Raw genomic sequence first — 27,669 nt, forward strand, 5'->3', positions numbered from 1 at the left:
GTCCCCAGGGGGGCGGGCAACAGAAAAGTGGATGCAGGGAGACATCGGTCTGTGTAAGACAAGGAAAAAAATTATAAATTATCAAGGGTTCATGAGGGAGAAGGGGAAAGTGGGGGAGGGAGGAAAATGAGCTGATACCAAGGGCTCAAGTAGAAAGAAAATGTTTTGAAAATGATGGCAACATATGTAGCAATGTGCTTGACACAATGGATGGCTGGATGGATTGTGATGAGTGCTGTACAAGCCCCCAATAAAATGATTTTTAAAAAATGTGCCGTCTCAGAAACCAACAAAAGCAGTTCTGCTGTGTCGTATCGGGTCGCTGTGCATCAAAATCGCCTTGCTGGCAGCTGAGGTTTTTGAGGTCTAGTGTCTGTGAGGAAGGAAGACAGCCAGCACACCTGTCTAAGGACAGGCTCTTTCCAGGAAGCCGCCTAGTAGCTGCTTGCGCCGCGTCCTCTGAGAGACTGGCTGTGGGGCCGGCACGCTGCGTAGCCTTCTTTGTTGGGATGTGGGTTTTTTTCTGGACCACATGCACACGTTCCCTTTTCAATAGTAAATAAAACAGATCTGTTTTAATGGCTCAAAAAAACGGTTTCTCTTCTCAGTGTCTTCACTGGGCTTTCTTTATAGCACTGTTGCAGGCACACCAGTGTTCGAGCCTCATTTTCAGGGAAACATCAAAGTAGCTATAGGCTAATCCATGAGGGCTTCGTTCTTTTGTCCCCAGCTCCCCTGGGCTGGGTCCCCTCCACCTTCTAGTGAAGATGCTTGGCTCCTCACCAGACCCTCGGCCTGCTCGGGGAGCCAACTGTCACCAGCCCCGGCCCCGAGGGGGCAGCCGGGCAGCTCCATCTCCGGGCGCTCAGCTGGCCTAGCTGTTGTAGGTCTCATCCTGGAGGCTGAGGGAAGTCTGTGGCATTCAAGAGAAGTCTGGATAACAAGGAGAGCAGGAAAACTGATTGGGGGGGCCGGGGGGCGGGTAGTCAGTGTGTGATGAATAGGCTGGTCCAGAACAGCAGGTGACGGATATGCAGATGCAAGACTGGCAGGGAAGGAAGATGGTCCGCTCACAACAGATGGATGGAGATGCTCAATCATCCCCGGAACAAACCCCTCACTCGGCTGCCACACAAAGCCCAGCCTCTCGGGCCGGGCCTACCCTCCTGCCCCAGAGGCTCTGAGCTCGGCCCACCCTGGGCAAGAGCGCAGAAAGAATGGCACTCCCACTTTGCTTGCTTTCTCAGGTTGCCTCAGTGATCATTCCAGAAGGGTTTCACTGGGAGGGGGGCCAAGGGCCCTGTGTATCCAAGACTGCAGGGTTTCCTAAGTGTTAAAACGGGGGACAGTCCTGAGCAGAGCGGGTCAGCTGTACCGACTGTTTCCTTTCTCATCCACTGCATGGTGGGTGCGGCAGAACCTAGCGCACCCAGCTTGGGGCGAGTAGAACTCCTTGGGTGGGACAGCGGTCTCCTCCAGTCTTAAGAGATGAGACAGGAAAATCACTCAACCTGGCTCTTCCCAGAGTCGGGCATCTTAAAGAAATGCCCAATTACGGGGTCCAATTACCGCAATAAATACAGAAATGAATCTAACTCTCGATGCCACAATCTCATTAACAAAGAATCCGAAGGGGTACTCAGCCCCTCACAGAGCCAGCCGTCTTCCTTCCAGCTCAGCAGTAAGAGTTCCTTAGGATGAAGACATGGGCCATGAGTCAAGCAAGGGATGGAAGCTGGCACCATCCCCACCCCTGCGCCTCCCCCACTGGAAGCTACCTGCTGGACCCCACTGATGGGGGCTAAGGGGGTGATGGAAGCAACTCACTAAGACATATTAAAGAATTAATTACAAAGTAAAGCTGAAGGAGAAAATTAATTTTAGAAACACAAGAGGTTACAGTTTTGCTTTTTTTTTCCCCAGGAGATGGGGGAGGAAACAGTGATTTTCGTTTGCATCCTGGGGGCACAAGCTGGGAGCTGTCCAGTCGATAACCTGGCCATCAGAACAAGGCTTGTAATTAAAAGGTCAGTGACCTGGAAAGCTGGGGCCTCACTCCCAGGCCTTCTCAGTAATGACGGAGCTATTAAATTAAGACTGTTATGAAATCAATGCTAAAAAAGCTTTCATGGTAACGAGATTCCATTCAAGGACATGCAAACTACCTCATGAAATGGACTTAAATGATAAAAAAGAAAAGTCATAAAGGAGAGTTAAATTGAAATCTGTGTCAGAATTTACTCCTCCTTGAAACACTGCAGGGAGAGAAGCCCTTCACCTCTACCCACCACCAAGGTTGAGCAGGGCAGGTTTCTTCCTCAAGTTCATTTCCAGCAAGGAGGCTGCCATGCGAGTGGGGGGTTCAGCTTCCAGGAACCACAAGCAGATAAGATCTCATTTCACCTCGCAGAGTGAGAGGAAGGTGGTGTGTGTTCCCTTGTCTGGCTTTCTTGTGCCTGGACTACCGGCATTTGTTAGACGAGGGAGAATAAAGCTTTGCCTTACACTGGGGAGGAGCAGAAGTGGCAGGCAGGGCAGGCAGTAAAAGGATCAGCCAAGACCACCCAACCACTCTTTTTTCTAGAAGCTCATCTTTTTCCCTAGGGCCTTCCTTTGCACTTGGTGCACTTCGAGTGAGTTAAGGCGACTCTCCCCTCCCTCCCGGGCATCCTCCCTCCCCGTTCCTCAGCGAGGCATCCCTTTGACCCACCTCACTCACACTCAGCCTGCCAAGCATGTCTGCTAGCCTCCTACATTTTGTGGTTGGGTAGGGTGTCAAATCAACATAAGCCGATTGACAACAATTTCCAAACCTCTAACTTTCTGGCCTGCCTCTATTGCTGGTTTTTTTCCTTCTTTTTTTTTCCTTTCAGTGAATCTGACCTCCTGGACGGCAGCCTGCTTCCAGCCTTAGATCTGATGGCTGCCTGGCAAGAGCCGCCTCTATATATAGACCAGCGCTGCGCGGGCTCAAACCCCACACAGCCCAATTAGCCTCGCGTGTGGTGAGAAGGCACACACACATTTCCTTGTGGACTCTGAAGGTGACCGGCTGCTTTTCTCTTTCCTCCAAAAAACTTCTCGATAAAAGGAAGAAATGATGTAAATTACACAAAATGCAGCACCAACTTCAAAGAACATGATAAACGATTCTAATAACTTCATGTTTCTCATTAATGACTCTACAGACTTTAAAGCCTCCTCCAAAAGAGAGCTCAAAAATAAAAATCACCATGACAGTCTTTGCAAACCAGGCTCTTCCACCCCTATCCCAAGCCCCAGCCCCCGCCCCGAAATGAGGGAGGATAACACTTAACCTGTCAGTAACTGAGGCAGGATGCAGCCTCTGCTCCCGGCTGCAGTTTCTCCACAAAACAAACGCTGCTGATGCACCTAAAGTAGCCCTCATTTTCCACTGAACTGACATGCACTACAGGGACCTCAATTTCTATATTAAATATTAAATAATATTAAAAGAAAAACAAAATTGGATTTGCCTTTTCAGGAAAGAGATGTTTATTAAAAAAAAAAGAAAGAAGAAAGTCAAGATTATAATTCAAGTCGGTGCTCCACTGCAATTCCCTGAAGTGACATTTGCTAGCAAAAGCCAAGACTACAGTAGCTGAGAGCGCTTCCAAAGCCACCCCTGCCGAGAGTCCTGCAGGGAGGCGCGAGATGGGCAGATGACACACACTCGGTCCCTTCCCTCAGCAGCCACCAGTGGATCAGCTCTCTGGCCTTTAGCAACCACTGAGGACTACAGTAGATACTTAGACCTATTGGGGGGGGGGCCCCCTAATAGGTCTAAGTATCCGCACTCCTCTCCCACGCCCCTCCTCCCCACCAGCGATGGTGTCAAGCTCTGTCGATCATGAGAGTCTGACCCAGGGAACCGCCAGAAATTTAAAAAGTGAAGTTTAAATCCACAGAGGGACTCCTCCTCCCCAGACACTGCTCAAACCTTGGAATTCTCTGCCCAGAACTTACCCTACTGGGATTCAACTCGGAAATGGGTAATTACTGACTGGAGCAGCATCTAGAGCAGGCATCCTCAAGCTACCGCCCACGGGCCAAATGTGGCCCGTTGAGGACATTTATCCGGCCCGCCGGATATTTTTGCCCCGTTTGTTTTTTTACTTCAAAATAAGATATGGGCGGTGTGCATAGGAATTTGTTCATAGTTTTTTAAACTATAGTCCGGCCCTCCAACGGGTCTGAGGGACAGTGAACTGGCCCCGTCTAAAAAGTTTGAGGACCCCTGACCTAGAGGAAAATGGAGATGGGTGATTAACTTGGTGATTTCGGGTTTAAATGCCAGGTGAACGCCATTCTTCTCTTTGGAACTTCTCAAGGCTCCTGTGGCCTCAGGTTCCAAAACACTAACCCAACGGGGGTGGGGGTGGTGGGGGGTGGGGGTGTCAAAAGGGACTTGTGAGAGGAGCTCTGCACTGAAGTGCCCATCACAAAAGGGAACTGTGCCCACTCTGCCAAGCAAGACTCATCTCCTTCAGGTCTTTCGATGCCCAGATGTCACCTGCTGTAACGGCCGACTTCACATTGCAGACCTGTCCCAGCCTCTCCCGGCCTGCCTCAGCCGCACGGGCCCTGCTCTCCTTTGTGCCCAGTGAGCAGACTTAGGAGTTCATCTTTCTCATCTGTTCATTGTCGGCTTTTCCCCCACTAGCACTGAAGCGCCTCGAGGACAAGGACTGTGTCTATTTTGTTCTCTGCTAAATCCCACTTGGCTAACACAGGCCCAGCATAGGGCTGGCGCCCACCTTCTCTGAATTCATTTATTGATTAATCCATGGATCTATTTATTTATTTATTTTAAGGAGCAACAAATAATCATTCCACAGAGCAGTTTCTTCTCTAAAAAAGTATTAGCCAAGAAGTGTTATTTGGTCCAGAGTGTCTGTGTGTCTGTCTTGTCTGTCTCTCTCTTTTCTCCCCTCTCCCAGTCAGGGATTTATTAAAATTACACAGATTAGATGGAGCTCCCGATACTAAAACTGCTCAGCAAAGCCTGCGGTGGGGAAGTGCCGAGCAAACACCAGAGACATTTGTCTCTAAATTGCTCTAAATACCTTCTGCAAATGAAATTCTAACCCAGCTGCGTTTGAGAGAAAATGAGGAATAACTGGTCATTGTCAGTAGAAGAGAAGATCAGGCAGTTATATTATTGCACAATATACTGGGGCTAAGGATCTCTCGGCAACCATAGATTTTGTCTCAGGTTACCCCGGGTAATCAGCACAGCTTTTAGGCTCAGCTTTCCCCAGCTTCAATGCTTTGATGAGAGAGCTGAAATCCCTAAGCTTTTATGATTAATTACTCCCCATAGGTACACATATTTCAAGGAAAAACTCTTTTATGGCATGATGCTTGCGGAGTGGAGAGGACGGCCAAGACACTCCAAATTTTAATAATCTCCTAATGAGGGGGGGGGCGGGCGGCAGGAAATAGTGCCGCCAGAGGGCACACAACCCCTCACCAACTCTGCCACAGGGCCGGGCCTAAAGGCCACAACCAAGCCTCTCAACAGCTGCCTGGGATAAGCCAAGTGGACATCTTCTGCAGCCCTGGGACACAGTCAGGGTGCTTCTGTCCAGAGCCTCAGGTGCGAGGGCCAGCATGTACCCCTGAGCCACTTCACCTTCGAATCCAGCCTCAAACCACCAAGAAAGAGCTCCAAGCTGAGAGGCTCAAACTCTAGTTCATGGGGTGGGGTGGGGGTGGGGTCTGTTATAAAGAGGTGGGGGAGACACTCACCCCCTCCTCTCCCCCTGTGATAGAAAAGAGCCTTTAAACCAATTCCTAGATTTCTAGAAAAGTAGATGTTCAAAGAATAACAAGCCAGGATTATTTTATTTCATTTCCACTGTACTTGATTTTAAAAAAACCAAAAACCTAAATTCCAACCGTGCCAGAACAGATTTTGTCTCTTTTAGCAATATTGAATTTGTCAGGACCCATTTTATCCCTACTTACAGAAATGCCATAAAACCAGTCATTTACCACTCAATCTGTAAATCGGACTGACCCCAGGCTTGACCTTAACCTGACCTTGTTCAGTCACCCAGTTTCCCTCGTCCTTCATTTCTTTCTTCTTCATTCGTTACTGAAGCAGCTGACCTCCTAACCAAAACCAGTCATTCTGCAGGCAGGGTCATAAACAGAAGGGACCAGCAAGCAGAAGTCCTCCACAGTCTGGCCCAGAGGGCCACGTGTTCTATCAGACACTGCCCTTGCCGTAATATTCTGAGCTAAGGCCTTGGCTCTATTAGATCTGGTGCCCAATTATCCAAATCTGATGCTCTTTCTGCTCTATTGTATTCCCCTCTTGGGTGTGGGGGGTGCTTGTCCCACCCCTCTCTCAGCACCTGTTTCCACTCTGGCTGCCATGTGCCCTGGCCCCAGCCCTTTCGGCAGGTAGCTGGGGGGTGGGGGTGGGGTAAGAGGGGCGGCAGGGAGCACCCATACCTTTCTTCTTAAGGAATGCTCTCCTGGTCGCAAGAGGGCTCTGGCGGACCCGGGAATTCTGTAGAAACTTTACCGCTGTGGCAATCTGGTAAGGGAAAGGAGAGAGAGAGAAAAGTAAGCCTCCAACAGTCTGAATTTCAAGATTAAAAATCCTCTGAGTTTATCTCAAGCCCAAATAATGAAAGCATACCATTGTGGTCAAACATATGACCTGTGTATTCCTTAAATGTAAAATCCTCCTACATGAAAATTCATGCCATTTCTCTGCCTTCACTGGCTTCTTGTAGGTGAGTCTATCGACTCACAGCCTCCATTCTAGACTGCGACAATTGTGTCCTACCCTCCTCCCTTGTTTGAGCCGGTTCTTCCCTGCTCCAAGCCCCCGCACCTGTGCCCATGCTGGGTGCTCTCACTGGAGGGCTTCCCTGCCCCTGCCCCTGCCCCTGCCCCCCTAGCTAACTCATACAGAGACCAGACCAGCCCTTCAGCAGCCTGTCCTAAGTCCTCAGCACCCGACTTCTTCCGCGCTTTCGGGGTTCCATACTGAAGACATAACCATGCCGTCTTCCACTATTCAGGCTTGCCTCCCCAACTCCCCTGCACGCTAACTGAAGGGAGGAGAGCAGGCCCTCAGCAGAGCTGGCCAAGCGCTGAAGGCAGCCCAGGTAGAAGGGTGATGCACGAGAGAGCCCGCACAGCCCCCCAGGGGCAAACCCAGCAATGGAGTTGGCTTCTCATGAGCTGACAGAGAACAAAGCTTGGGATTCCAGGACTAAACACTGACAGACTGACCAATTAATTACCTACCTATGCTTGGTAAAGAACTTTTTAAAACAGCAATGGATTGTGGTTTGATTGACAGCTTACACCACAAATGAGTTTCCCATTCAAAAAAACGTGTGCACCCTTTGTTTGTTGGGGGAGGGGGGGGTTAATAGTTTTATTTTAAAACATTTTTTTCAAAAGTACATGTTATTTAATGACCTCTTCCTCTCTCACAAACCAGAGCAGCAGGGATGGAAGGTTCTCCCACCACACAAAGCATGTGCGTACAGGGCTACTTGTCTGCTTTCCATCTCAGGCGTTCGTGTGCTGGGAGGGGAACGCCAAGCGGCCCCAGCTAGAAAAGGGGCCGTGGTAGAGGACGGGCATTGTTCGCCTCATCAAAACCAAAAGAATAATACGGTTTCCTGTTACATGTAAAGTCAACAGGCCCTGTAGTTCACTCCCAAGTTGCTGAAAAAAAGAATCTTTAATGAGCCAACTATAAGGAAGTTTTCTACAAGTTTTCAAACTAAGGGCAGTTGCTGGGCATAGATTCAAACAGAAAGGGTTGTGACTATAAACAAAAATACCAGCTACAAATCATCTCTTGCCCATATTTTACATACATCTCATTCTTCCACCAGGCAGGCTTCTCTAGTAGTGGATAAACCAGAGTGGGGGTTAAAGCTGGGATGACTCCTGATATGTTTCTCCACAAAGCCCCCTTCGGAAGGATGAACTCCGCGTGCCCTGGGAGCAGAGCCAGGCTCCCTCCTAGCTCTCATCTGCCCCACGCTGAAAATCCATTATAGCATTCACCACCACCACCAGCTGCGGCTGTCCCAGCCAGGGCCAGGCCCACGTCAAACTGGTGCCTGAAATTCCAGAACGGCAAAACGCTGGCTGACCACCTCACCCCACCCCTGCCCCTTAGCGCCTGGACCAGATCCCCTCCGGTTCTACAGAGATCAAGGAGATTCTAACAAACACCCTCCGTGTGGATGTGTTTTAATAAAAAGATGGGAGAGGGGAAGGAGAGGTACAAAATAGGGGAATAGGTAGAAGGGGGGAAAGGAGAGGAGACACAAAGAGAAGCAGAGGGGAGTAACAGACGGCAGAGTGAAAAAGAGAAAAGAGAGTGGAGTAGTGGGGAAAGGAATGGTGGAGGAGGAGGAGGAGCAAAGCAAAAGGAAGCCTGGCCCTGCCTGGCTTTGGAGGAGAGCAGAGTTACAGAATCACAGGCCCCACAGGTCAGCGCCAATCTGTGTGGCTCAGAGGGTGCAGATAATTGCTTTTCACCTCGAGGAAAAAACACACCTTCGACATACAAGACAATTACAGCCGTCTGTGCACACTCTGATATGTGTACCAGGTGCCAAAGGAAACGTGGATGAGCAGGTCGTGAGCACGGGAGATGCTAATGGCACAGCTCCTACCGCTGACCCAGAGAAACAAACCTTTGCTTCATCCTTCCAAAATTTTCCGTGCCAGAGAAGGAAAACCAAAAGCCCTCCACTAAAACGTGCAGGTTTCACCTTGCTTTTTTAATATAGTCCTTGGTATATGCATTTCTGGTCAGAGAGCAAAGTTCTGATGGGTTTAATGGTGCACTCAATGCAGTGCTTGGCGCATTCCATCAATTTTTTTTTTTAAAAATTGCATCTCTTATTTCTTTAAATACATTAATCAGCCTAGTGTAGGCAAAACGGATCCATCGGACAATGCAATAAACATGAATTATCATCTATCCAACACGCATAATGGCTTAAAAATACATAATAGCAGGTGTAGTTTAAATGATTAGTTATTACACCTGTGGTGGGTCTGATTCAATTGGGAAAAATCATCTTTAATAGGTTAAAAGGTTTAGATCACCATGCTTTCCTTAAAGTGGCTGTAGAGAGGGGATGATGGAGTGCTCTGTCATTAGTAATTCATTTAAGAAAAACGTGGGGGATATAGCAAAGAACAGCATAAACGAGCGAATCCAATTTAAACATCAGGTAAAGTAGAAAACACCTTTTAAAAAAGCAAGATAAATGAATTTGGAAGGGAGATGAAATTGACGTATTTATTTTAACGGGAATTTGACAAAGTCCCGGCACACTTCAAACTTGCAAAAATATGAACAATTTCTTTTAAAGTTTCCATTCACTAATTTCCAGTCATATAAAATGATACTGCCAAACACCTACATAAAGTATATTTGGGGCTTGTTTATGTTCCTCTTGATCTGCGTCTGAAAATGCAGGCGACAGGCAAATCACATACTTAACGGCATCGATATCACTACGCCAGATGCAAAAATATAGAGCACCCAAACGAACAGCCTCAACAGAATGTGCTGAGTAAGAACGCTACCCGGGTGAGCAGCTCCAGGAAAGTGTGGACACAGGAAACCTTTCTCCTCCTTCCACCAATGCTCTCTTCACTCTTCTCCCTCCCCACAAGGACCCGGCAGTACAGAGAGAGAGAAAGAGAGAGAGAGAGAGAGAGAGAGAGAGAGAGAGAGAGAGAGTGTGTGTGTGTGTGTGTGTGTGTGTGTGTGTAGTACAGTGCGTGTGTGGGTAGTACTGTGTGTGTGCGCGTGGGTAGTGCAGTGTGTGTGTGTAGTACAATGTGTGTGTGTGTTGGGGGGGGGGCAGGCGATGACAACGAAGGCCTGTCCAATCTAGAATTTTATAACACTTATGATCACATGAAGGTTAAAGACCTCCCCAAACCTTTTCCCTATAATGCACTGATTTTAACACTTACAGATAAATGAGGGTGTGCTCAGCCTGGGTCTTTTGCTCTGTCACTGGGCAGTTTTCATTCATTTCATGAAGCAATTCAATGGCCTCTTTCCTCTGCAGAGGCCCGACACACACACACCCGCTTTTGTTGGGATTAAATGATGGGGTGCCGAAACCTGTCCTATATTATCATTTGATTTTCTAATTAGAAAATGAATGTGACTATTCATGAGTTATATTTGTGCCCAACTAAATTACATAAATTCAGGCCAAATCTTCCGCCTCAATGTCAAAGATGTAAAACGGAGGCAGGAACTTTATTGCACATGTTGTGGGAGTGCAGCAAGCCGGAGAAAATCCTGGCACAGAGCGCACGACACCCTCCCTTTAAGCCTCTTGCTGTGGAGCGGATGGTAAACGTGGACTTGGCTTCTCTTTCCCCTGCCCTTGCACTGGTAAGAGCACCTAAAGGGGGTGTTTGGATGGTGAGGAGCTAGTTTACAAAACAAGCTGAACCTGGAGGGAAACAGGAGCAAAGTTTCTCACCTCCATTACCCAATGCCGCCCCCCTCCCCCCAGACAAAGCAAAAAGAAACTCCCGCCACCACCAACTCCACCACTTCAAGGAAGTTTGATCATCATTTTCACTGCGTATCCTTTGGAGCTAACATTTAAAGCAGGTGGTGTGTGCAGGGGTACATTCTTATCTGGGCAGTCTTGCCATGAAGGTTAGACTGGAGTAAGTGCCACCAGGTCAGGGGAACGGAGAGCTGCGTGCGTGCTGAAGGGGGAAGGAAAAAGGGCCTTTGGATCCAAGATGATTGGCCAATTGAGAGAGATTTGTGTTTGAGAGAGCAGGATTTGTAACTGTATAAATCAGTGGAACACAGTATACTCGGGGCTTCTCTACGATGAACTATGTGCTGTTAAATGCATTGTGCAGGGTAAGTAATCCCTGGTGAAAGACTCCGGGTTCCTGGCGGTCATCGCAGAAAAGAGGCTTCCTCTGTGTTGGAGGCTCTCCAACAAACGACCTGCCCGTCGGAGCCGTAGACGACGGCACACTTTCTCTCCTGCACAAGGGGTTCCCGTGCCTGCCTGAGAGCAGCCGCAGGGCTGGAGGGAGCCTAACGCTCCCACCTGACATGTAAACCTGATGCACCTCTCCAGTGACGCTTATCTGGAATGCCATCAAGTCCAGCACTTCTGGGTACCACATGCCATCTATCTCCTGGAAGGGGAGCATTCGTTAGCCATGGTTAAATATTTAAAATATTCAAAAATTCATGCCATGAACAACCAAAGCCAAAGCCTTTTTCAGCCACAGCGATCGCAACTAGAGGGCTGAGGAGCCTCTACCGCGCTGAGGAGATGGAGCTGCCTGTGCCAGGTGCCTCTGCTGCGCCCCCGATGTAGAGACAGGGATCCTGTTAGCACGCAGTCGGCCAGAGCCAGCGGGAGCTCTAACAAGGACTGACTTTAAAAGCCCCGCATCACCCAGAGCCAGAGAACCCTCTTCAAACCGAAATGCTGCGTTTTAGTAAGAAATCAGTACTCTGTCAGGAGCTCCTTGACAAATATGGTCATCGGTGGCACCAGGAAATAGTTGCAAAGCAGCTGTTAATCAGAGAAACACATCGGAGAACGCTGATGCCAGCACTCGTGAAAAAATGCAACGGGCTAATTATGAAGCTATATATCTCACTAAAGAGGCTGTGTTCCTCGCCACTCCAGGCAGAGCGCTCGCGGATCCAGGGCCCTAGGACAGCATCAATGCTGGTTTTCCGCCTCAAGACTCCTCCATCACCTTCCCTCCACAATCTTGGGCTCCTCGTTCTTTCTCTCTTTGCTACCTGTTCTCTTTCTGGGCAGGGAAGGGGCTGGGGAGGGACCACCACCAGCCAGCCGCATCCCAAGGGGCTGCACAGACAGATCCCCGCGGTGACAGCGCCTCAGGCTTGGGGAAAGGGCGTTTACGAGCGAGCAGAAAGAAAAGACAAGGCAGAATGAATCATGATGTTCAGGGTGACAGGCGAGCAGGTGAAAGGAAGGGATAGAAAGTAAGAAATAAAAGGCAACTGGGAGAAGAAAGAAAGAAAGAATGAGTCGTGCTGAAAATCTCCCAGGGAGAGGGAGAGGCGGTCAGGGAAGCCACGGGGGTGGCAGGCAGGTGAGAGGGGAACGTTAATATGCAGAGGAAGGCTCGGTCAGCCAGAATCCAACACAGTCCTCTGCAAGGACAAGGAGGAGGGAAGCTCCCCGAAACCAGACTGAGGGGAAGGGGAGGGGGGCTCCTTGGAGCCCTCGCAGCAAAACCACTGGAATGGCAAGAGGGGAGTAACCTTGAGCTGGACGCGGCCGGCAGCAGAGCGAGCGCGGAGCCCAAGTGCCCCCTAGCCGGAGCCGGCGGAGGCGCAGGCCGGCAAAGGCGGCCGCCCCAGAACGCACACAGCCCAAATTAAGTGTTTTCACTCAGGGAAAATGAAATGTTTTGCAAGATGAAACAGAATGAAAATTGAGGTTTTAGGTAATTACTAGTTGGCATTTACATATCACGGGCTGGTTCAACACCTATTCATTTTCCTCTTTTATTTTCAATTTTTTAAAATTGCTCATTAAAAAGGAACAGACGACAGTGACAGGGTTCTTTTTAATTATTTTTTTTTAACACTCTTACCCCTTTCCCTGGGCGTTACAAAATCAAGAGGCACTCTTCTCCCATTTATCTACAACACACACACACACAAAGGTATGTTTCACTTCATGAAAGAAGTGAGGAGTCAACAAAAGGCAGGAAGTTCAAAAATGAAGACAGGTTTGAACTCCGGCAGCCTGAGGAATCTGGCCTGCCAGGGGTTAAAGGAAAGAGGCTCCCTTTCCACTTGGAATTTCCTGAGTTTTGTCACTGTGTCCTTCCCACTGTTGGTCTGGCTTCCAACCCTCCACTAATGAAGCTTCTGGGCTCTAATTTCCTTTGTTTTACTTTCCTCGGTCCTTTTTTGTTTGTTCACATTAAAGAAATAAAACGCCTCCGGTGGAAGTGCACCAAAGAGCCTGCCTGAGAGACGGGCCCATATTTTAAGGTCTATTGTGTAAATCTGTATTTAGGGCATTCTAAAGCAGGAGCTAGTGACCCTCCTCTCACTTAAAACACACTGATATATGCAGTAAAAGCCTTTATGAAAGTGGCAACTTCATATGCGCAAAAACTACCTTTCAAAGTGAAATATCTCTGCCATTAAATTTTTTCCCCCTCTTGGCCCTTGTTAAAAATATTGCGTGAACGGCTTGCCAGGATGTCACTGTTTTGTTATTTTATTAAAGGAGCGTTTCCAGAAAGGTATGTGAAGTAAAAAGCATCGGGAACCAGTGCCTGACAGTGATTTGGGGGACATCGGCCGACTTTGGAGGGGTTTCCACATCCATCTTAGTGCTCTGGGGGGCAGCTCCCTGCTGCAGGGAGCGGTGGGTGGATGCCCTGGGGAGCAGAGCTGCCAGTGCCCCCGTCCCACTCTGCCACAGCCGGAGCCGGAGCAGACACACTTGCTGTAGAGCAACTGCAGACCCCTGCTTCTGGGTTAAGAAGATCAAAGTTCCTTTTTAGGAAAGGTTGTGAAGGAAGAGAATTTTCTTCTTCAGAGAGAGAGAAAAGCACATTTAAATGCCTTGTCCTTGTGCCGCCCCACCTGAATTTAGAGAGCAACCCCTCTAATTTTTGATGCAACCAACAAAGCCGTTACCTAAAGAGGGGAGGGAAAAAAGGATGACATTTGCCTCTTCCTTGGCTTTGAAATCCAACTGGCAGCAAACTGTTTGAAGTCCTGTTTAGAGAAGACACTGTAATAGCCTCCACACTGAAAAGAGGAGGAAAATGCCATTATCCACGGATCACGGTAGCAGTGACCTCCACGGAGAAGGCAAGCAAGCTGGCTCAGAGTCTGCACCCCGGCTGGCAAGCCAGGGGCAGAAATGAGAGCTGTGTGTGTGTCTCAGAGAGCGGCAAGAGGCGCTCAGTCCCCAGAGGTACCAAGAAAAGGCAGAGAGCTCAGTGTCCTAACACGCCGCCGCCTTTCAACAGCTCCCCAACGACGGCTCCTTCTTCCAGGCTCCCTTGGATTTACATTTTCTGTGTTCCTCTAATTCCCCTGCACTGCTAGGGAGGAAGCAAAGAGCACCCAGGCTTCGTGCTGTAAAATTAATGAAGGTGTCAAGCTGTTGAGTTGAATCACTCCAAGGGAATGTAATGACTCAGTGTCCAAGATGCTCCCTAGGAGACCTGTGAGCTCACACAGTGACAGTGCCTGGTGACTCCACACTAAAAATAGATAGCGTACAGTCCCCAGGACCTGCCTACTGCTGCCATCGCTGGTTGCATTTCACACTTTGTAAAGGTTACTTCTCTTACACTCTAGTACCTTCAGATGCTCAATGGGTGAAACACGACTTCCCTTTCCTTCTCTTTTGATGTCCAGAGCAGATGAGATGGAGTTGGTGGAACTCTCTCTTGGGTACTACTACGCTATGGGATGAGGGAGAGGACAAAGAAGGTGGTGTCATGCATACTGTCTCAAGTTATCACTAGAGGTTAGTCCCTGAATGGCTCTCTACCAGGAGGCATAGGGCAGGGTCCCCTTTCACCATGACTTAGCACCTTCTCCTTGGAGGGCAGGAAAATGGACTCCTGAATTTCAAGGCAGGTAAGTTCTGCAGCAAGGCAGCCTAGATAACACCCCAAAGTAAAAGACTATGATGCAGGGGAGGGGGGGGTCAGGAACCAAAAAAAGGGGGAAAAGCTCCACTGGGCGGAGCTTACGTAGTTCGCATTTTTTCCACGATGGGAGCATCAAGCAACTCGCTCTGAGTCAGTGCACCAGTGGCATCGCCTGGGAAGGTTCTCTCTGGCCACAGTGAATTTTTTCATTTAAGCAGTTTCACTCGGACCTTGTTTTTTGTGATGGCCAATTTAAGAGAACAACATGCGGGTGTAAAATTTTGTTTCCTGCTTGGGAGGGTGAGGGGGAATGTGGCAGGAACTGTTGTGAAGTTAAACACAGCTTACAAGGATAGCGCTATGGGAAAAATTCAAGTGTACACGAATAGTTTTCTCATTTCAAAAATGGTGAAATGCTGACTGATGATAAACCTCATTCTGGAGGTCCATCAACTTCCCAAACAGATGAAAATGTCAACAAAACGTGTGCACTTGTGCTCAATGACTGACAACGGGCCACTGAAGAGAAAGGAGAGTTATCTGGACTATCCTGGAGCACGGTTCAGCACATTTTAATAGATGATTTGAGAATGAGAAGGGTCACTGCAAAATCTGTATCTGTTTCTGACTGACCAGGAAAAAGAGTGTCGACGGGAAACATGCCATGCTTTGAAAGAACAGCTCCTAAACAACCCGGACTTTTCCCCCCAAGGGGATGAGATATGGTGCTATTCTTACAACCATATCTGGTGGTGAGATATGGTGCTATTCTTACAACCTCAAAACCAAACATCAACCAAGCCAGTGGAAGATGCCATCGTCACCTCACCCCCCAAAAAAGCTCATCAAGTGAAATCAAAGATTAAGACGATGCTTATTTGTTTTGTCTTTTTAATGTGAGAGGGATAGTGCATTTGGAGTTTGTTCCACCAGGTCAGACTGTTAATCAAAAAAGGCCTGATTTGTGGCAGACAGGGGATTGGTTCTGGCACCACAACAATGCAATGCACCCGTTCACACAGCCATCTCAGTGAGCCAATTTTTGGCAAAAAGACAGTATGCCTCTCTTACCCCACCCACCTGACCTCGCTCCATGCGACTGCTTTTTGTTCCTGGGAATGGAGAGGGGCATGAAAGGACAACGATTTGACTCCGTAGAAGAGGTAAAGAAATGTAGGAGTCCCAAAAATAATGATTCATAATAGAATAAGCTGAAGTCAGCTCCTCTTAAGGAAAGACAGTCTCATCGCCAAGCAAACAGGTTCCCAAGTGATGGGAACAGGTGCCCACCAGGACGGGAGGCTGAGCAGAATCAAGGCTAACAGAAAAATGTCAGCCTTACCTCCCACGAGTAGAAAGAAGCTGTTGGTCAAGTTCTGATTTCTAAGAAAGGGGTATCGCACATAGACGGTGCCAAGTACAGACTTGGTAAGTGGTAGTTCAGTGGAAGAATGCTTACCTTCCATATGGAAGACCAAGTTTGATGCTAGCCAATGCACTTCAACCTACTTCCAAAAAACCCGCCAATGAAAGAGCCCTTTGGAACACAAAGGGCAAGCTCCCTGGCCACGGAGGAGATGGTGTAGGCCTGGAGAGCTTTGTGCTCTGTGGGGCAGGGAGCTGCCTCAGAGGGAGCTAACTCGACAACAGCTTACAACAGCAGGCGTCGTTTTCCCACACGAAGGAAACACCACAGAGAACCGAGATGCTATGCATCTTCTGGTGCAAATGATGAACGCGTGGTCATTCTTAAAGGCTTCTTTCCGAAGCACTGAGGTAAGGACTGTGGGACTGATGATCATACTCATTATCAGGTTTGTGCCCACAGACAATGTCTTAAGTACCGAGAGGTAAATTCAGATGAGAAACCGAATCAACAGCCTCCTCTGATAAGCGCCGATCTAGAAATGTTCGGCTCAGCCAAGAACTCCAGAGGGAAAATCACATGGTAACCCCCATGGCTTTGAACCGGTCCGTGACCTCTCACTAAGCATCATGAACACACCTTTTACTAACAATCACAGCCACCAACAAAGCAGCATGCACTTCAAAAATGGAGAGCTCAACAGCACACACTAAATGCCTGAGCACCTTATGCTACTACCACTTCCTACTTGTAATGGGAAACTGAACACAAGGGTCTTTAGGCCATCCCTCTGGTGTTCTGACCCATCTTGGTCACCCTAGAGAGGCCAAAGGAGCACATCATGGCCTTGCAATTCAGACAAAATTTAAACCACTCACTATTAAGCAAATCAGTCCTATTGAGCATTCTCACCATCCACTAAATGAAAGGTAACTCATTTCAAACTCCTTCCAGCTCTGTCTGGGAAACAGAGAAGTTCACTTTTTGTTATCTGAAGGGTTATGAATTACCATCTTGCTTTGCAACTGTCTAGATCCCCCACACACCACACTCAGAGAGTGAACTACTTTGAAATGACAAAAATCCCTCCATTGAACACAAGCTTCTCGAGACCTCTCATTTCTCTCATGGTTTTCTGCTCACTGTGTTCTTGTTCTCTCTCTCTCTCTCTCTCTCACTTGCTCCTGTTTGAACACATGGTCACACAGTTATTAACTTTTACAGGAAAACCAAATAAAATAATGTCGAAGCACAAACGCAGTGAGGTAAGGCTGCAGCTAGCACCATTCATCTGTGGGAATCTGATTAGCGCTCGAGTGGCAGAGCTACCTGGAAAAGTGCTCACAATCAAATAAAAAAATGATACCAAAACATTAACCCGATGGCTAAAAACTCCACATTTAAACAGTTAAAGTAATAAAGGAGCTTTTATTGAGTATTTTTTATATTTCATTATGCCCCAAATTGACGAGGACTCCCGGATACATTTTCTGGACTTTGGGTTTCTCAAATCAAATGCTTGCTTGGACTTTTATTTCATTATTATTATTTTTAACTAAAAGGAAGCAGCATTTCTTGTAAGTCTGAATGGAAGGATTCAAGCTGCTCCTACGTTTATCGATAGCGGCCCTGGAGAGCGCGCTTGGAGGGCAAGCACGGCCCCAACAGAACCTTTGCAGGCTGATATGCTTTACTGCTGAGCCTGCCCAGGAGCCAGCAGAGCTTTCTCCCTGATTTTATCTCACACACATACCCGCTTTTGCTCAGGTGTACACGTTCTGCTCATGCTACACATGTTGATAAGGAACAGAACCTGATAAGCTGTGATGTGAGCCCAAGCCTGCCATACACTTGTCAAGAGCCCGAACCTCTCACTTCCTTGTTCTGTGCCTCAGACATCATCATTTCTAGCAAACCGGTTAACAGATGACTCTCGGGACCCTCCCAGCAGAGACATTTGGTAAGTTCTACATTTTTCATGTGAAGCACTCCAAAACATCTAAGCAAAACAACAACAAAAAATGGCAGGAGGGTGAGGGGGGTGGGTGTCAGAAATGGCGAACCTTTTCTGGAGCACAATCTCACCCATGTTTGAAAGGTTAAAAACCAATGGAGAGAAGTGGGAAGAGAGAGCAGCCAAAGAACAATTACTACGGACTACAAGGATGACAGATCCCTCCTCTTTTACACATAGCAGAGCCTTACTCAGGCTACTCACTCCTAACCGGAGCGCAACCACTGGAGACTGAAAACTGCCAAGTGAGAATGGAAGGAGGAGCCAGCTGGTTCAAGGGACATCTACAGAGCACAGTGGCAGCGAGGGAAGTGCCACCGTGACTGTGGAGAGGGAAACAGCTCTGAAGAGCAAACAAAAAGGTCAGAAAGCCTGCTCTTGTGAGGTCGTGGAGCACAGGGGGTCCTTTCGAATAGCGGCAAATACTGTATCTGCACTTCAACAGCCTTGGAAAGCTGAGTTACCCTTACCACACAAAAGACGCCTGTGCACATCTGAAATGATGATACTGAGTCATCAGGATTAAATTACATTCCAGGATTAAATTATATTCCAGAGCCTCTGCTTAATAAAGCAAGAAAGTATATAATCCACTTTATACAATTCCCAGCCAAAACCGTTTCAGTGTGTGGTTTGTTTTGTTCTCATATGGATCTCAACGGTCATCCAGAAATTTTGGCTATCCAGGATGACGAGGAAGCTGGAGATGGTGGCTCTCCTGAGCTAACTGAAGAAGAGCTGTTTTAGTCAAGGTTGATTATGAGGCAGAAAGCCAAGGATTAAATAACAAATAATTAATGAGCATTCATTGGGTCCTCACCATCAAACCAAATGAGCAAAGGTACTACTGCTTCTGCTGTTACAATCCAGGGCAAGGAAAGGGGCCAGAAGACATGAGTCTCAGGCCAGCCACGATCTTCAGCCCTGATGAATGAGCGAAAGAGCCTGGGCTTGACTGCTGATGACAAACAGGGAGCCCATTCTCTCAAGAGAACACCAAGCCACTGTCTGGAGTTGTTCTTTAAACTGAGCTGAGATCTACTACTGTCCACTGATCCTGAGTCTCTGGAGAACAAGATGAACTGATGCTTTGGGGTTTTGTTGTTGTTGTTTTGTTTTAACAATGCTGGATGAGAAATCAGTACCAGGCCTCTGTCACTTGGCTATCTTTTCTCTAAAAGCATTTCCCTTACTCTGCTTATTAACTAAATGTGAATACTGGTTTCACTGTATAACAGTTTCACAAATTCCGCTCTTAAGCTTGGTGAGAGTAGCCTTGCCCTTTCTGGGAGAGCCGAGGCTACACCTGTAATGTCAGAATGCATTAGCAATAATAAAGGCCACAGTAATGCAAGAGCCTACTTCATGCACACGTCATTCCAGAATGGCTAAATTCAATCAAATATGGCAGTGCTTCCTACAACGGGGCCAGCGCATGTGACGTGGGCCCACTTACTGGAAGCTGCTGGAAACAGAAAGTGAGGGCTCTGCTTTGAGATTGTAATGGACGGACGGGGTTTTACCAGCCCATAAGTGGTTTGGCATCCTTCTATCCCAGGAATTACCTAGCCATTCATTTAGCATCTGAGGACTACTAATGAAACTCCTGAAGGTTGAAAGCAGATGAAGGGAAGGGGGCGCAGGCACAGGGTACTCTTATCCTCACCTGAAATCCGAGGGGTTTCAAAGAGTGCATGAGGAAAAAAATGGAGTGAAAAGGTAATGGATAAGTTGGGCTGAACTCTGACTCAGGCACCAACTTCGTGAGTTAACTTTCAGAGTTACTTACTTTTCCTGTTTCTGCTTCCTCATCTGTAAAATGGAACTAATACAGCTTAAAGACTCACCAAAGTATCATAAGGAATAATTAGCTGGCATTTATACAATACTTTTCATCTTCAAAGCACGGTTACTGGGCTATAAAACAGAGTAGATGTGGTTTGGAAATATCTTTTTTTTAAATGAAAATCAAGCTTGCAAGCACATTCGGCGACTCAAAACAGGCTGACATCACCTCAGAGCAGCCAACTCTCTCTGCCGGCGAAGGACACGGGCCGCCGGGCCTATCCCTACTTCCAGGTGGAGGTAGCGCTTCAGGAGGAGAAATGAAAGAAAGGAGGTGACAGAAGATAGAAAGGAGGTAAGAGAAAGCAGAGAACAGACATGGACCGAAAAAGTAAAAGGGGAGAGGGGCAAAAAGGGCAAACAGGGAGAGAGAGAACAGCACAAAGAATACAAGGTCCAGAAAAGACCAGTCTCTGCCCCTAAATGAGAAGCAATACCGAGACTTGAGGGAAAAGGCGGAAACAAGGGGAAATGGGAACGAAAACTCCATTAAGGGAACAAATGAAAACTGAACTTCTTTTCTCTTTTTTTTAACTTATTTTCAAAGGGAAAAAAACTCGGCGTAAATGGTTAAATTGGGCAGGGAGGTGGGGAGAAAAAGAGGACAAAGAACAGAGGCTAGAAAGAGAACGCTCTCAAGCGTATGTCTGGAAACCAGAAAGCTGGAAGAGAAATCATTAGCAACTCCATAGTGTGTCTACAGTGATACAGCGCGGATCAATTCATTCAACGCTGCCCTGTACATTTACAGAAAAGTACCTCTGATATAATAAAGGCTCATAAACACGCAGAAATTGGGTTAGACCCGTTTCGAATTCCTGCCAAACAATGGTTCAGAAAAATGAAGCTCTATTTTAATTAGCTGGATTCACGAGTGATTTGATAACAGCAGATGCTGTCTGGATGCTTTCAGCTTGATGGGCTCCACATACATGAACTTAGAGTGGTTTTGATGCAATTAGGTATTTCTTTCTTCTCCAACATGCCAGGCCACAGGACGGGAGCCTCGGTGTATAGCCCCTACAGGGTGTCATAGTTATCAACACGCTAATATCTCAGATCATAAGGAGGAGAAGAGCGACCACACAAGAAGTAGAAAAGTCATTTCTGAATGTCACCGCTAGGGAGTAGAACAGGCTCCCACAGTGAAGTGTCTTTCTCTGCAGTGGGGAGCAGAGCTGGGTTACCAAGCGAGAGCCACAGGGGGCAGCGCCTATAGAGAAAGAACTCATGCCAAAGTGTTAACACCCCGATTGCATACTTCCAGCTATGCAATTCCAGCCCGGGGTTACAGCAAAGGGTTGGTGCACCTAACGCACAGCCTGACCTGGAACAAAGTGGCCTTCAAAATGCCTTTGTCATCAGGCAGCCTATTATATTATAGCCCAGATCCCCGTTCCCGAGACAGGCGGTGGCGTGCAGGATCGCAGCCCTCAGAGTCCAAGCAGTCTCCCCAGGTGCTTTCAAGCCGGCCACCTCGCTGCCCCTCGCTCCCTTTTAAGCACTCTAATCTCTTCCAGAGCGCATTGTGTGCTCCTCCCTGTCCTCTCTGCTCTGACCACTTAGTGCGCGCCGCCCCATGATGCCTGATGCGCCGCGCTGCTGGAGGACCTCAGAAAGCCGCTTCTTCCAACACTGGATGGACGTGGCTAAGAGGAGGCCCTGATCTGCTCATTATCCGTCAGTTTGTCACACTGGGCTAGGGGAGGGGGAGGGCCGGGGACCAGGGGGCTGGGGGAAGCTCACTCCTCAGAGGTTGGCCACTCTTCCTGAAGTGAGGCAGTCCAAATTGTTCACCCTGTTCCACGGTACGCAGTACAGAGGGTTGAGGAGACAGTAAGCCAGAGTTTGACCCTACTCCTTTGGGGGTGGGGGGAGCAGGCACCCCCATTGTTGTCACCACAAGCACACAGGGAGAAACACAGACACCCTCACTTTCTCACCGAGAGGACAAACCGGACATAGTGACCTTCACACCATCTCCGCTTTGGCGGAGCTAACAAGCTGAGCTCTGTAAATCAAGGATGAAATCCCGGTGCCTGGAGAGCGAAGGAGCAGCATTTATTCTGCAAAGAGCCCAAAGGTGCTGCCGGCTTCTGATGCAGCATTTCAGGGTAAGGGTTAGAAGGCAGGAAGCCCGCTGCCGGCCACTGAAGGGAAGGAATATATATTTACTATACAGAGAAGGCCTTCTTCTTCAAAAGTTATTTATTTCACAAAGCCACTCTGCTAAATAGAGGTTTCAATCTAATTGGAATGGCAATCTGCATATTCTACATGCACCAAATGACCGTCTCAGAGACTTCTGTTCCACTCCCTGGTTTGTGGACTCCCGGCTAACAGAATTCCCAGCATACATACATACCTACAAAGGGGTAAGAAAAGAGTACAGAGGATTTATTTTTGGTCTTTTTGGAATTATATACTTCTGCCCCGTTGTAATCCCCAACCCAGGCTCTGAAATAGAACTGGGCTTGCAATCCCCGCCAGGAGACAAAGTCGGTGGGACTAAGACTCGGCCTGCCCTAGGCCTGCCTGCGGCCCCCAGGCACCTGCTAAGTCACACGGGTCTCTGCAAAGCCCCTCCCACCACAAGTGTCTGCTACTCTTCCCCAGGGAGGGAAAGAGGGGGTCCCCATCCCACACCTAGACCTGAACTCTGCCCCCTCTTATACATGCCCCAAACTAGCCAGGGTTCATTAACAGATGCAAACAGTCACAGGATCTAAATAAAAGGTGTTTGATAAGAAGCAAAAGAGGACCTTATAAAACAACCACACAGTTAAGAAAAGGAGAGAAAATACTCAAGAGCCAAAGGTCAGCCTACAAAACACTGAAAAAGCAAGGGCGAAAAGCACTTCCCGTAACTGTCTGAAATGCCTGCTCGTAACCAGCGGTCCAGACTCTTCTGGGGAAGGACAAAGATTCTAGAGGGCAGGACGGGTGCAAATGATCCCAATGAAGTTTCTGCTCCCTCACTCATTTCAAGTGAAAAAAGATTCATTCAGCCGGTTCACACTCCTCCAGGAGCCAGTGATATCTCCCTTGCTTCCTGAAAAACTAAGGCTCTTGTAGTTCACACACAATCCTTTCTGGCCCTCCCCACCGCCACACAGTCATAGGGTGTGACTTTCATAACAATAAAAATGAAAAAAAAAATCAGAGAAGGGCAGCGCTGCCAGACCCGGCTTTCAACAGCGGATTATCTAATATAATAACAAAAGCAGAAACAGCGAAAGGCAAACCAAATAGACGGGATCTCATAAAACTTAAGAAACTGGTGTTCCTCAGAAGACTTCACCAGCTGGCCGCTCTGTTCTGGATCACAGTGGAAGGTCCAGGACAGAGTGGGACAGGGGGAAAGGGCACACAACTCAAAATCGTTTAAAAAAACAAAACAAACACAGACCTACTGTCTAAAAGAGATTTGTGAAAACCCCGAGGCGACTGTGGCCCTGAGAACTGAGGACAATTCCCCAGCAAAGCCCAGCTGACAGGCCTGGGCGAAGGAAGTACCACCACCAGGGAGATGCATGCTCCACAGGACAACCAGCCAAATGGAGCCCAAGGGCAGCGCTTTCCTGAAAACACAGCTCCGAGAGAAGGACCAGAAGAGAAGGGCCAATGGCAACGGGGACCCGGGAAAAGGGTGCAGGTACACTGACGGGAGCATGCGGCCATGTGACCAAACAAGCCATCATCAGCTGCCGGGCGGAACAACTAAGCTGTTCTGTACATGTCCACCCGCATGACAATAAAATGTTGTTAAAAAAGGACTTTACCCCAAAATTGAAATGACTGGCGGAACGTCTTCAGAAACTATCTGACAAGAATCTCATCATTAAAAGATACACAAACTTCTGCCAAGAAGACAAATAAGCCAATCATAGGATGGGCAGAGGACTCCGATGTTCATTTGACCAAAGGGAACAAATGGCCCCCAAATACATGAGCACTGCTCAGCCAGAATTAGCATCAGAATATGCAGATCCAAGCACAACGATGCACTCACACACTCGCCGGGATGGCAGAGATAAAAGACAGTTTTACTTTAAAACAAAACAACAAACGTCAGTGAGGGTGCAGGAAATTGGAGTCAGTCTACAGTGCTGGTAGAGGTGCAAAATGAAACGACGACTATGGGACCCTGAACTACCATGTCCCCCAGCAATTCCACTCCTGGGTATGCACCCAAGAGACTCAAAGCTGAGGCGCAAAGAGACCCGTCCATCCCTACTCACGGGAGCCAAAAGCGCCTACATGTCCACCCATCTGCCGAAAGGATATGCAAAATGTGGTCCACACCTACAATGAAATCCTACTTAGCCACCAGGAGGAGAAATGAGGCCTTGATCCATGCTACAGAATGGACGGAGCTTGGAAGCACAATGCTGAGTCAACTACGTCAATCACAGCAGGCAAATATTGCATGACCTCGCTTGTGAAAAACGACAAGAAAGGGACCAAAGTTGGTTGGTGGTTATCAGGGGCAGGAAGAAGGGGCAAAAGAGAGGTTAAGGGTAATAAGAAAACCACATTGATCAAGGAGTTGGGTTATGCCGCCAATTACTGTAAGTACTGTCAATAAAGAGTACACCTGTAAAAACACCGACTTGGGAACACTGATAGATATATTCACAACTACAAAAAAAAGGAAAAGGGAAAGAGTCACTGTGGAGGCTGCTTATGGACAGCCAAGCGCCTCGTGGAATTTGGGTCCCTGTTTTGGAAGGTGAGGGCCAAGTTTCAAGTTAACTGGTCTAAGAATGTGTGTGTGCTTCTGTTCTACCTCCTAGTTCACTTTGTAGTGACTGGGGTCTTAAAGGCTTACAAGGGCAAGAGGACAGAAAATGTTTTGAAACTGTGTAACAACTGTACAATACTGTGTGATGTGATTAAACTATGGAATGGTACGATCGCTGTAAGAGCTCCCAATAAATGATTTAAAACAAACAAAAGCTTACAAGGACCCATCAAGGCACACCGATTGGCCTCCACTCACCTGCCACAACAGAGGAAGAAGGCAAGTTCGGCGCAGGAAGAAGATATGGAAGGTGCACCTGCTTTTCCGGAGGAACAGCTGCCTCCCCTTTGCCACAGAACTAGAAGAACTGGATGGTCACGGGACATTTTGAGCCAAGATGACGTCCAAGGATTCTGACCAAGAACAGGACTTCAAAGTCTCATGGACTAGACTTTCTGGAGTCGTGGAGGGTGAATGGCTGAAACTACTGCCCTGAGATCATCTTTAAACCTTATGTGAAAAATGAGGTCTTCTTCCGAAAACTGAGTAATAGTGCAGCCTAACAAGTCACAAATGTCTGCTCTTTCAAGAAGGGCATCAGGGGCTCTAGTTGACAGCAGCAACTCAAGGGACTGGCTGGAAACGGCCGGCCAGAAGCACAGGCTGACGAGGGAGGGGCAACTCCGAGAAGGAGGGTGGGAAAGCTCTCCCAAGCCGAGAACACAAACAATGTCACTGGGTCGCACATGGACAAACTGTCGAGTTGGGGTACCTTTAGCTGTGGATGCCCTCGACAACAAAATGAAGAAAATTAGAAATTCACAGGTTCCGCTTCCGGTTGCGAATGAATAAATAAATATGAATTTGAAGGGGAATTCTGCCAAAACTCAAGCCTCCCAAATCTGGTTCAGCCACATTCTTGCCCACAGCCTGTATTTCTCGGTGCCTCCCTACATTTTTCAAAAAGCAGCTGCACCGACCTCTTAAAATTCAGATTTCTAGCACCTATAATTACAGGCCGCTCTGAGGCAGGCTCCTTTAATTAATGAACCTGACTCCTCTCTCTTCAAAGGAAATCTGCATAAGGGCTCTATCACAGGGATGAAGTGACCCCCAATCAGCGCTATCAGATCACTCCCCAGAATGGCAACCAGCACTGGAACCCCAGAACCGGAACCGGAGGAGGAAGTCCGCCCCCTGCCTCCACTGCCCGGCTCAGCGCAGTCCAGTTGGGCATACTCCAAGTGTGGGGTTGAGGCCACTAGACATTTCTTGGAACTTAGGGGAAGAAAAGGACGCCTTTCTGGGTGTGACCAGCAAACTCCAAAGAGAATGAGGTTCTCCCTGGTGCCAACGTCTCCCTGCCTGGGGTGGGGGAGGCCCTTTCACTTTCTTTCCTCTGCTGGGACAGTGTGCAGCAAGGGCAGCTAGAGAAAGCCAGTGTTCAATTCCAAGTCAAATTCCGTATCAGGCAGGCAACAGTGCTTTGAAAACTCTGGAAAAGCATTTCCCATGGACACACACACACAACCCACTGGCATCGAGTCAACTCCTAGCGAGCCTAAAGGGCAGAATAAAACTGTCCCTTTGGGTTTCTGAGGCTGGAAGTCTTTAATGGAGCTCAAAGCCTCATCTTTCTTCCTCAGAGCAGCTGGTGGGTTCAAACTGCCCTTCCTGCTGGCAGCCCACGGCATGACCCCCCTGCACCACCAGGGCCCCTTGTCCCACAGACCAGGGACTGACATTTATCCCAGAGCAAAAAGGAAATTAGAAAAGAAAGGGCACCCTCCTTACACTAGAGCAGGTGGGAAGGGATAGTGAAATAAAGGTATTATTCGCAAGATCTCGGGAAATTTTTGAGTGCTGCCCAAAGATGATAAACAGACCCCAAGGTCTGACCCACTGGTCATTGCTTATTCTCGATAATGTTGCTTCCCAAATCAATACCCAATGCCCAGTTTCCAAAGAACTGATTTTCCCTCTAGCTCCTCACGGGGACACATGCCAGGGCCAGGCAGACTGTCTTTGGCTGCAACAGAGATTGGAAACGGGTGCAAAGACTTAGAGATGCCAGAACAGGCCAGGTTTGGGTCCGCTCAGGAAGCTCCTTGGTAAAGTTGCAGGTAGATCTGAGATCAGCAAAAGGCGCCAACAGAGTTGGCAATAATGAAAACAGGTTTTGTTCAGGAACTGCCATCTGATCACCATTTCTCCAGGGTCCCTAAACAAACCCAGTGGGGCAACATCTGCATTACTGACCAAATAAACACACCTCTTCTCCAGGCAGGGGGGCAAAAATTCTCCTCATAGACACCCAGTAAGCCACTCTCTGTGGCTTTCCCAGGTCCTCAGCTGCGATCTGAGCCATGAAATAAGCCTGGAGAAGCAAAGCAGGGGCCCTCGTGCTGATTCCCACTCATGGCCGCGCCATGTGGGTCCGTGGGAACGATGCTCCAGAGAGTTCTCTAGAGCTGGCTTTGGGACAGCAGGTCTCCCAGCCTCTCCTCTGAGGTACCTCCAGGTAGACTTGAACCTCCAACCTTTTGGTTAGCAACAGAGCGTGCTACCATCGGCCTCACCCAGAGACCCCCCCAGAGAATGACGCCGGGGTTTACCATCCACACCCTGAAGTGTGCTGGACTGGCTTCCTAGAGTTTTCCCAGGTGACTCTGCAGGCCAGATGTCCAGAGCTGAATGAAGTCATTCAGATGCCCAAGAGAAAAGGGATTTTGATGTGGCAGGCAATGTCTGCTGCTCTGAATGAATTTGGAATAAATGAGCGAAATAGTAACATCAGACTATCCAATGGTTCAGCCTTCAAAACTCAGCAAGCCTTGCTCACTGGCCACTGACCAGGCACCTAGTCTTGTTCCCAGGCTTGGCCACCTTCCATCTTTGTGCCCGACACTGAGAGGCTGGCACAGTGCATCATCTCTGCTCTCGACTCCGGATCCACCAGTCTACCGCAGCCTGGATCCACCAGCCATACCACCCAGCTCCAGACAA

General features: G+C 48.2%; 1 protein-coding gene across 1 annotated transcript in view; it reads right to left on the minus strand.

Moving 5' to 3' along the window:
- PEX14 (peroxisomal biogenesis factor 14) overlaps positions 1–27,669 on the minus strand; it is a 159,130-nt gene that overhangs the window by 87,698 nt on the left and 43,763 nt on the right. The window contains exon 3 of the mRNA XM_004705182.3: positions 6,484–6,568. Within this exon, the coding sequence (XP_004705239.1) occupies positions 6,484–6,568 (85 nt within the window). The remainder of the gene's footprint in view (positions 1–6,483; positions 6,569–27,669) is intronic.

The sequence above is a fragment of the Echinops telfairi genome, unplaced genomic scaffold (assembly GCF_000313985.2).
Source record: "Echinops telfairi isolate 266 unplaced genomic scaffold, ASM31398v2 ScPeMD7_7457;HRSCAF=8495, whole genome shotgun sequence".
NCBI classification, from domain to species: Eukaryota; Metazoa; Chordata; class Mammalia; order Afrosoricida; family Tenrecidae; genus Echinops; species Echinops telfairi.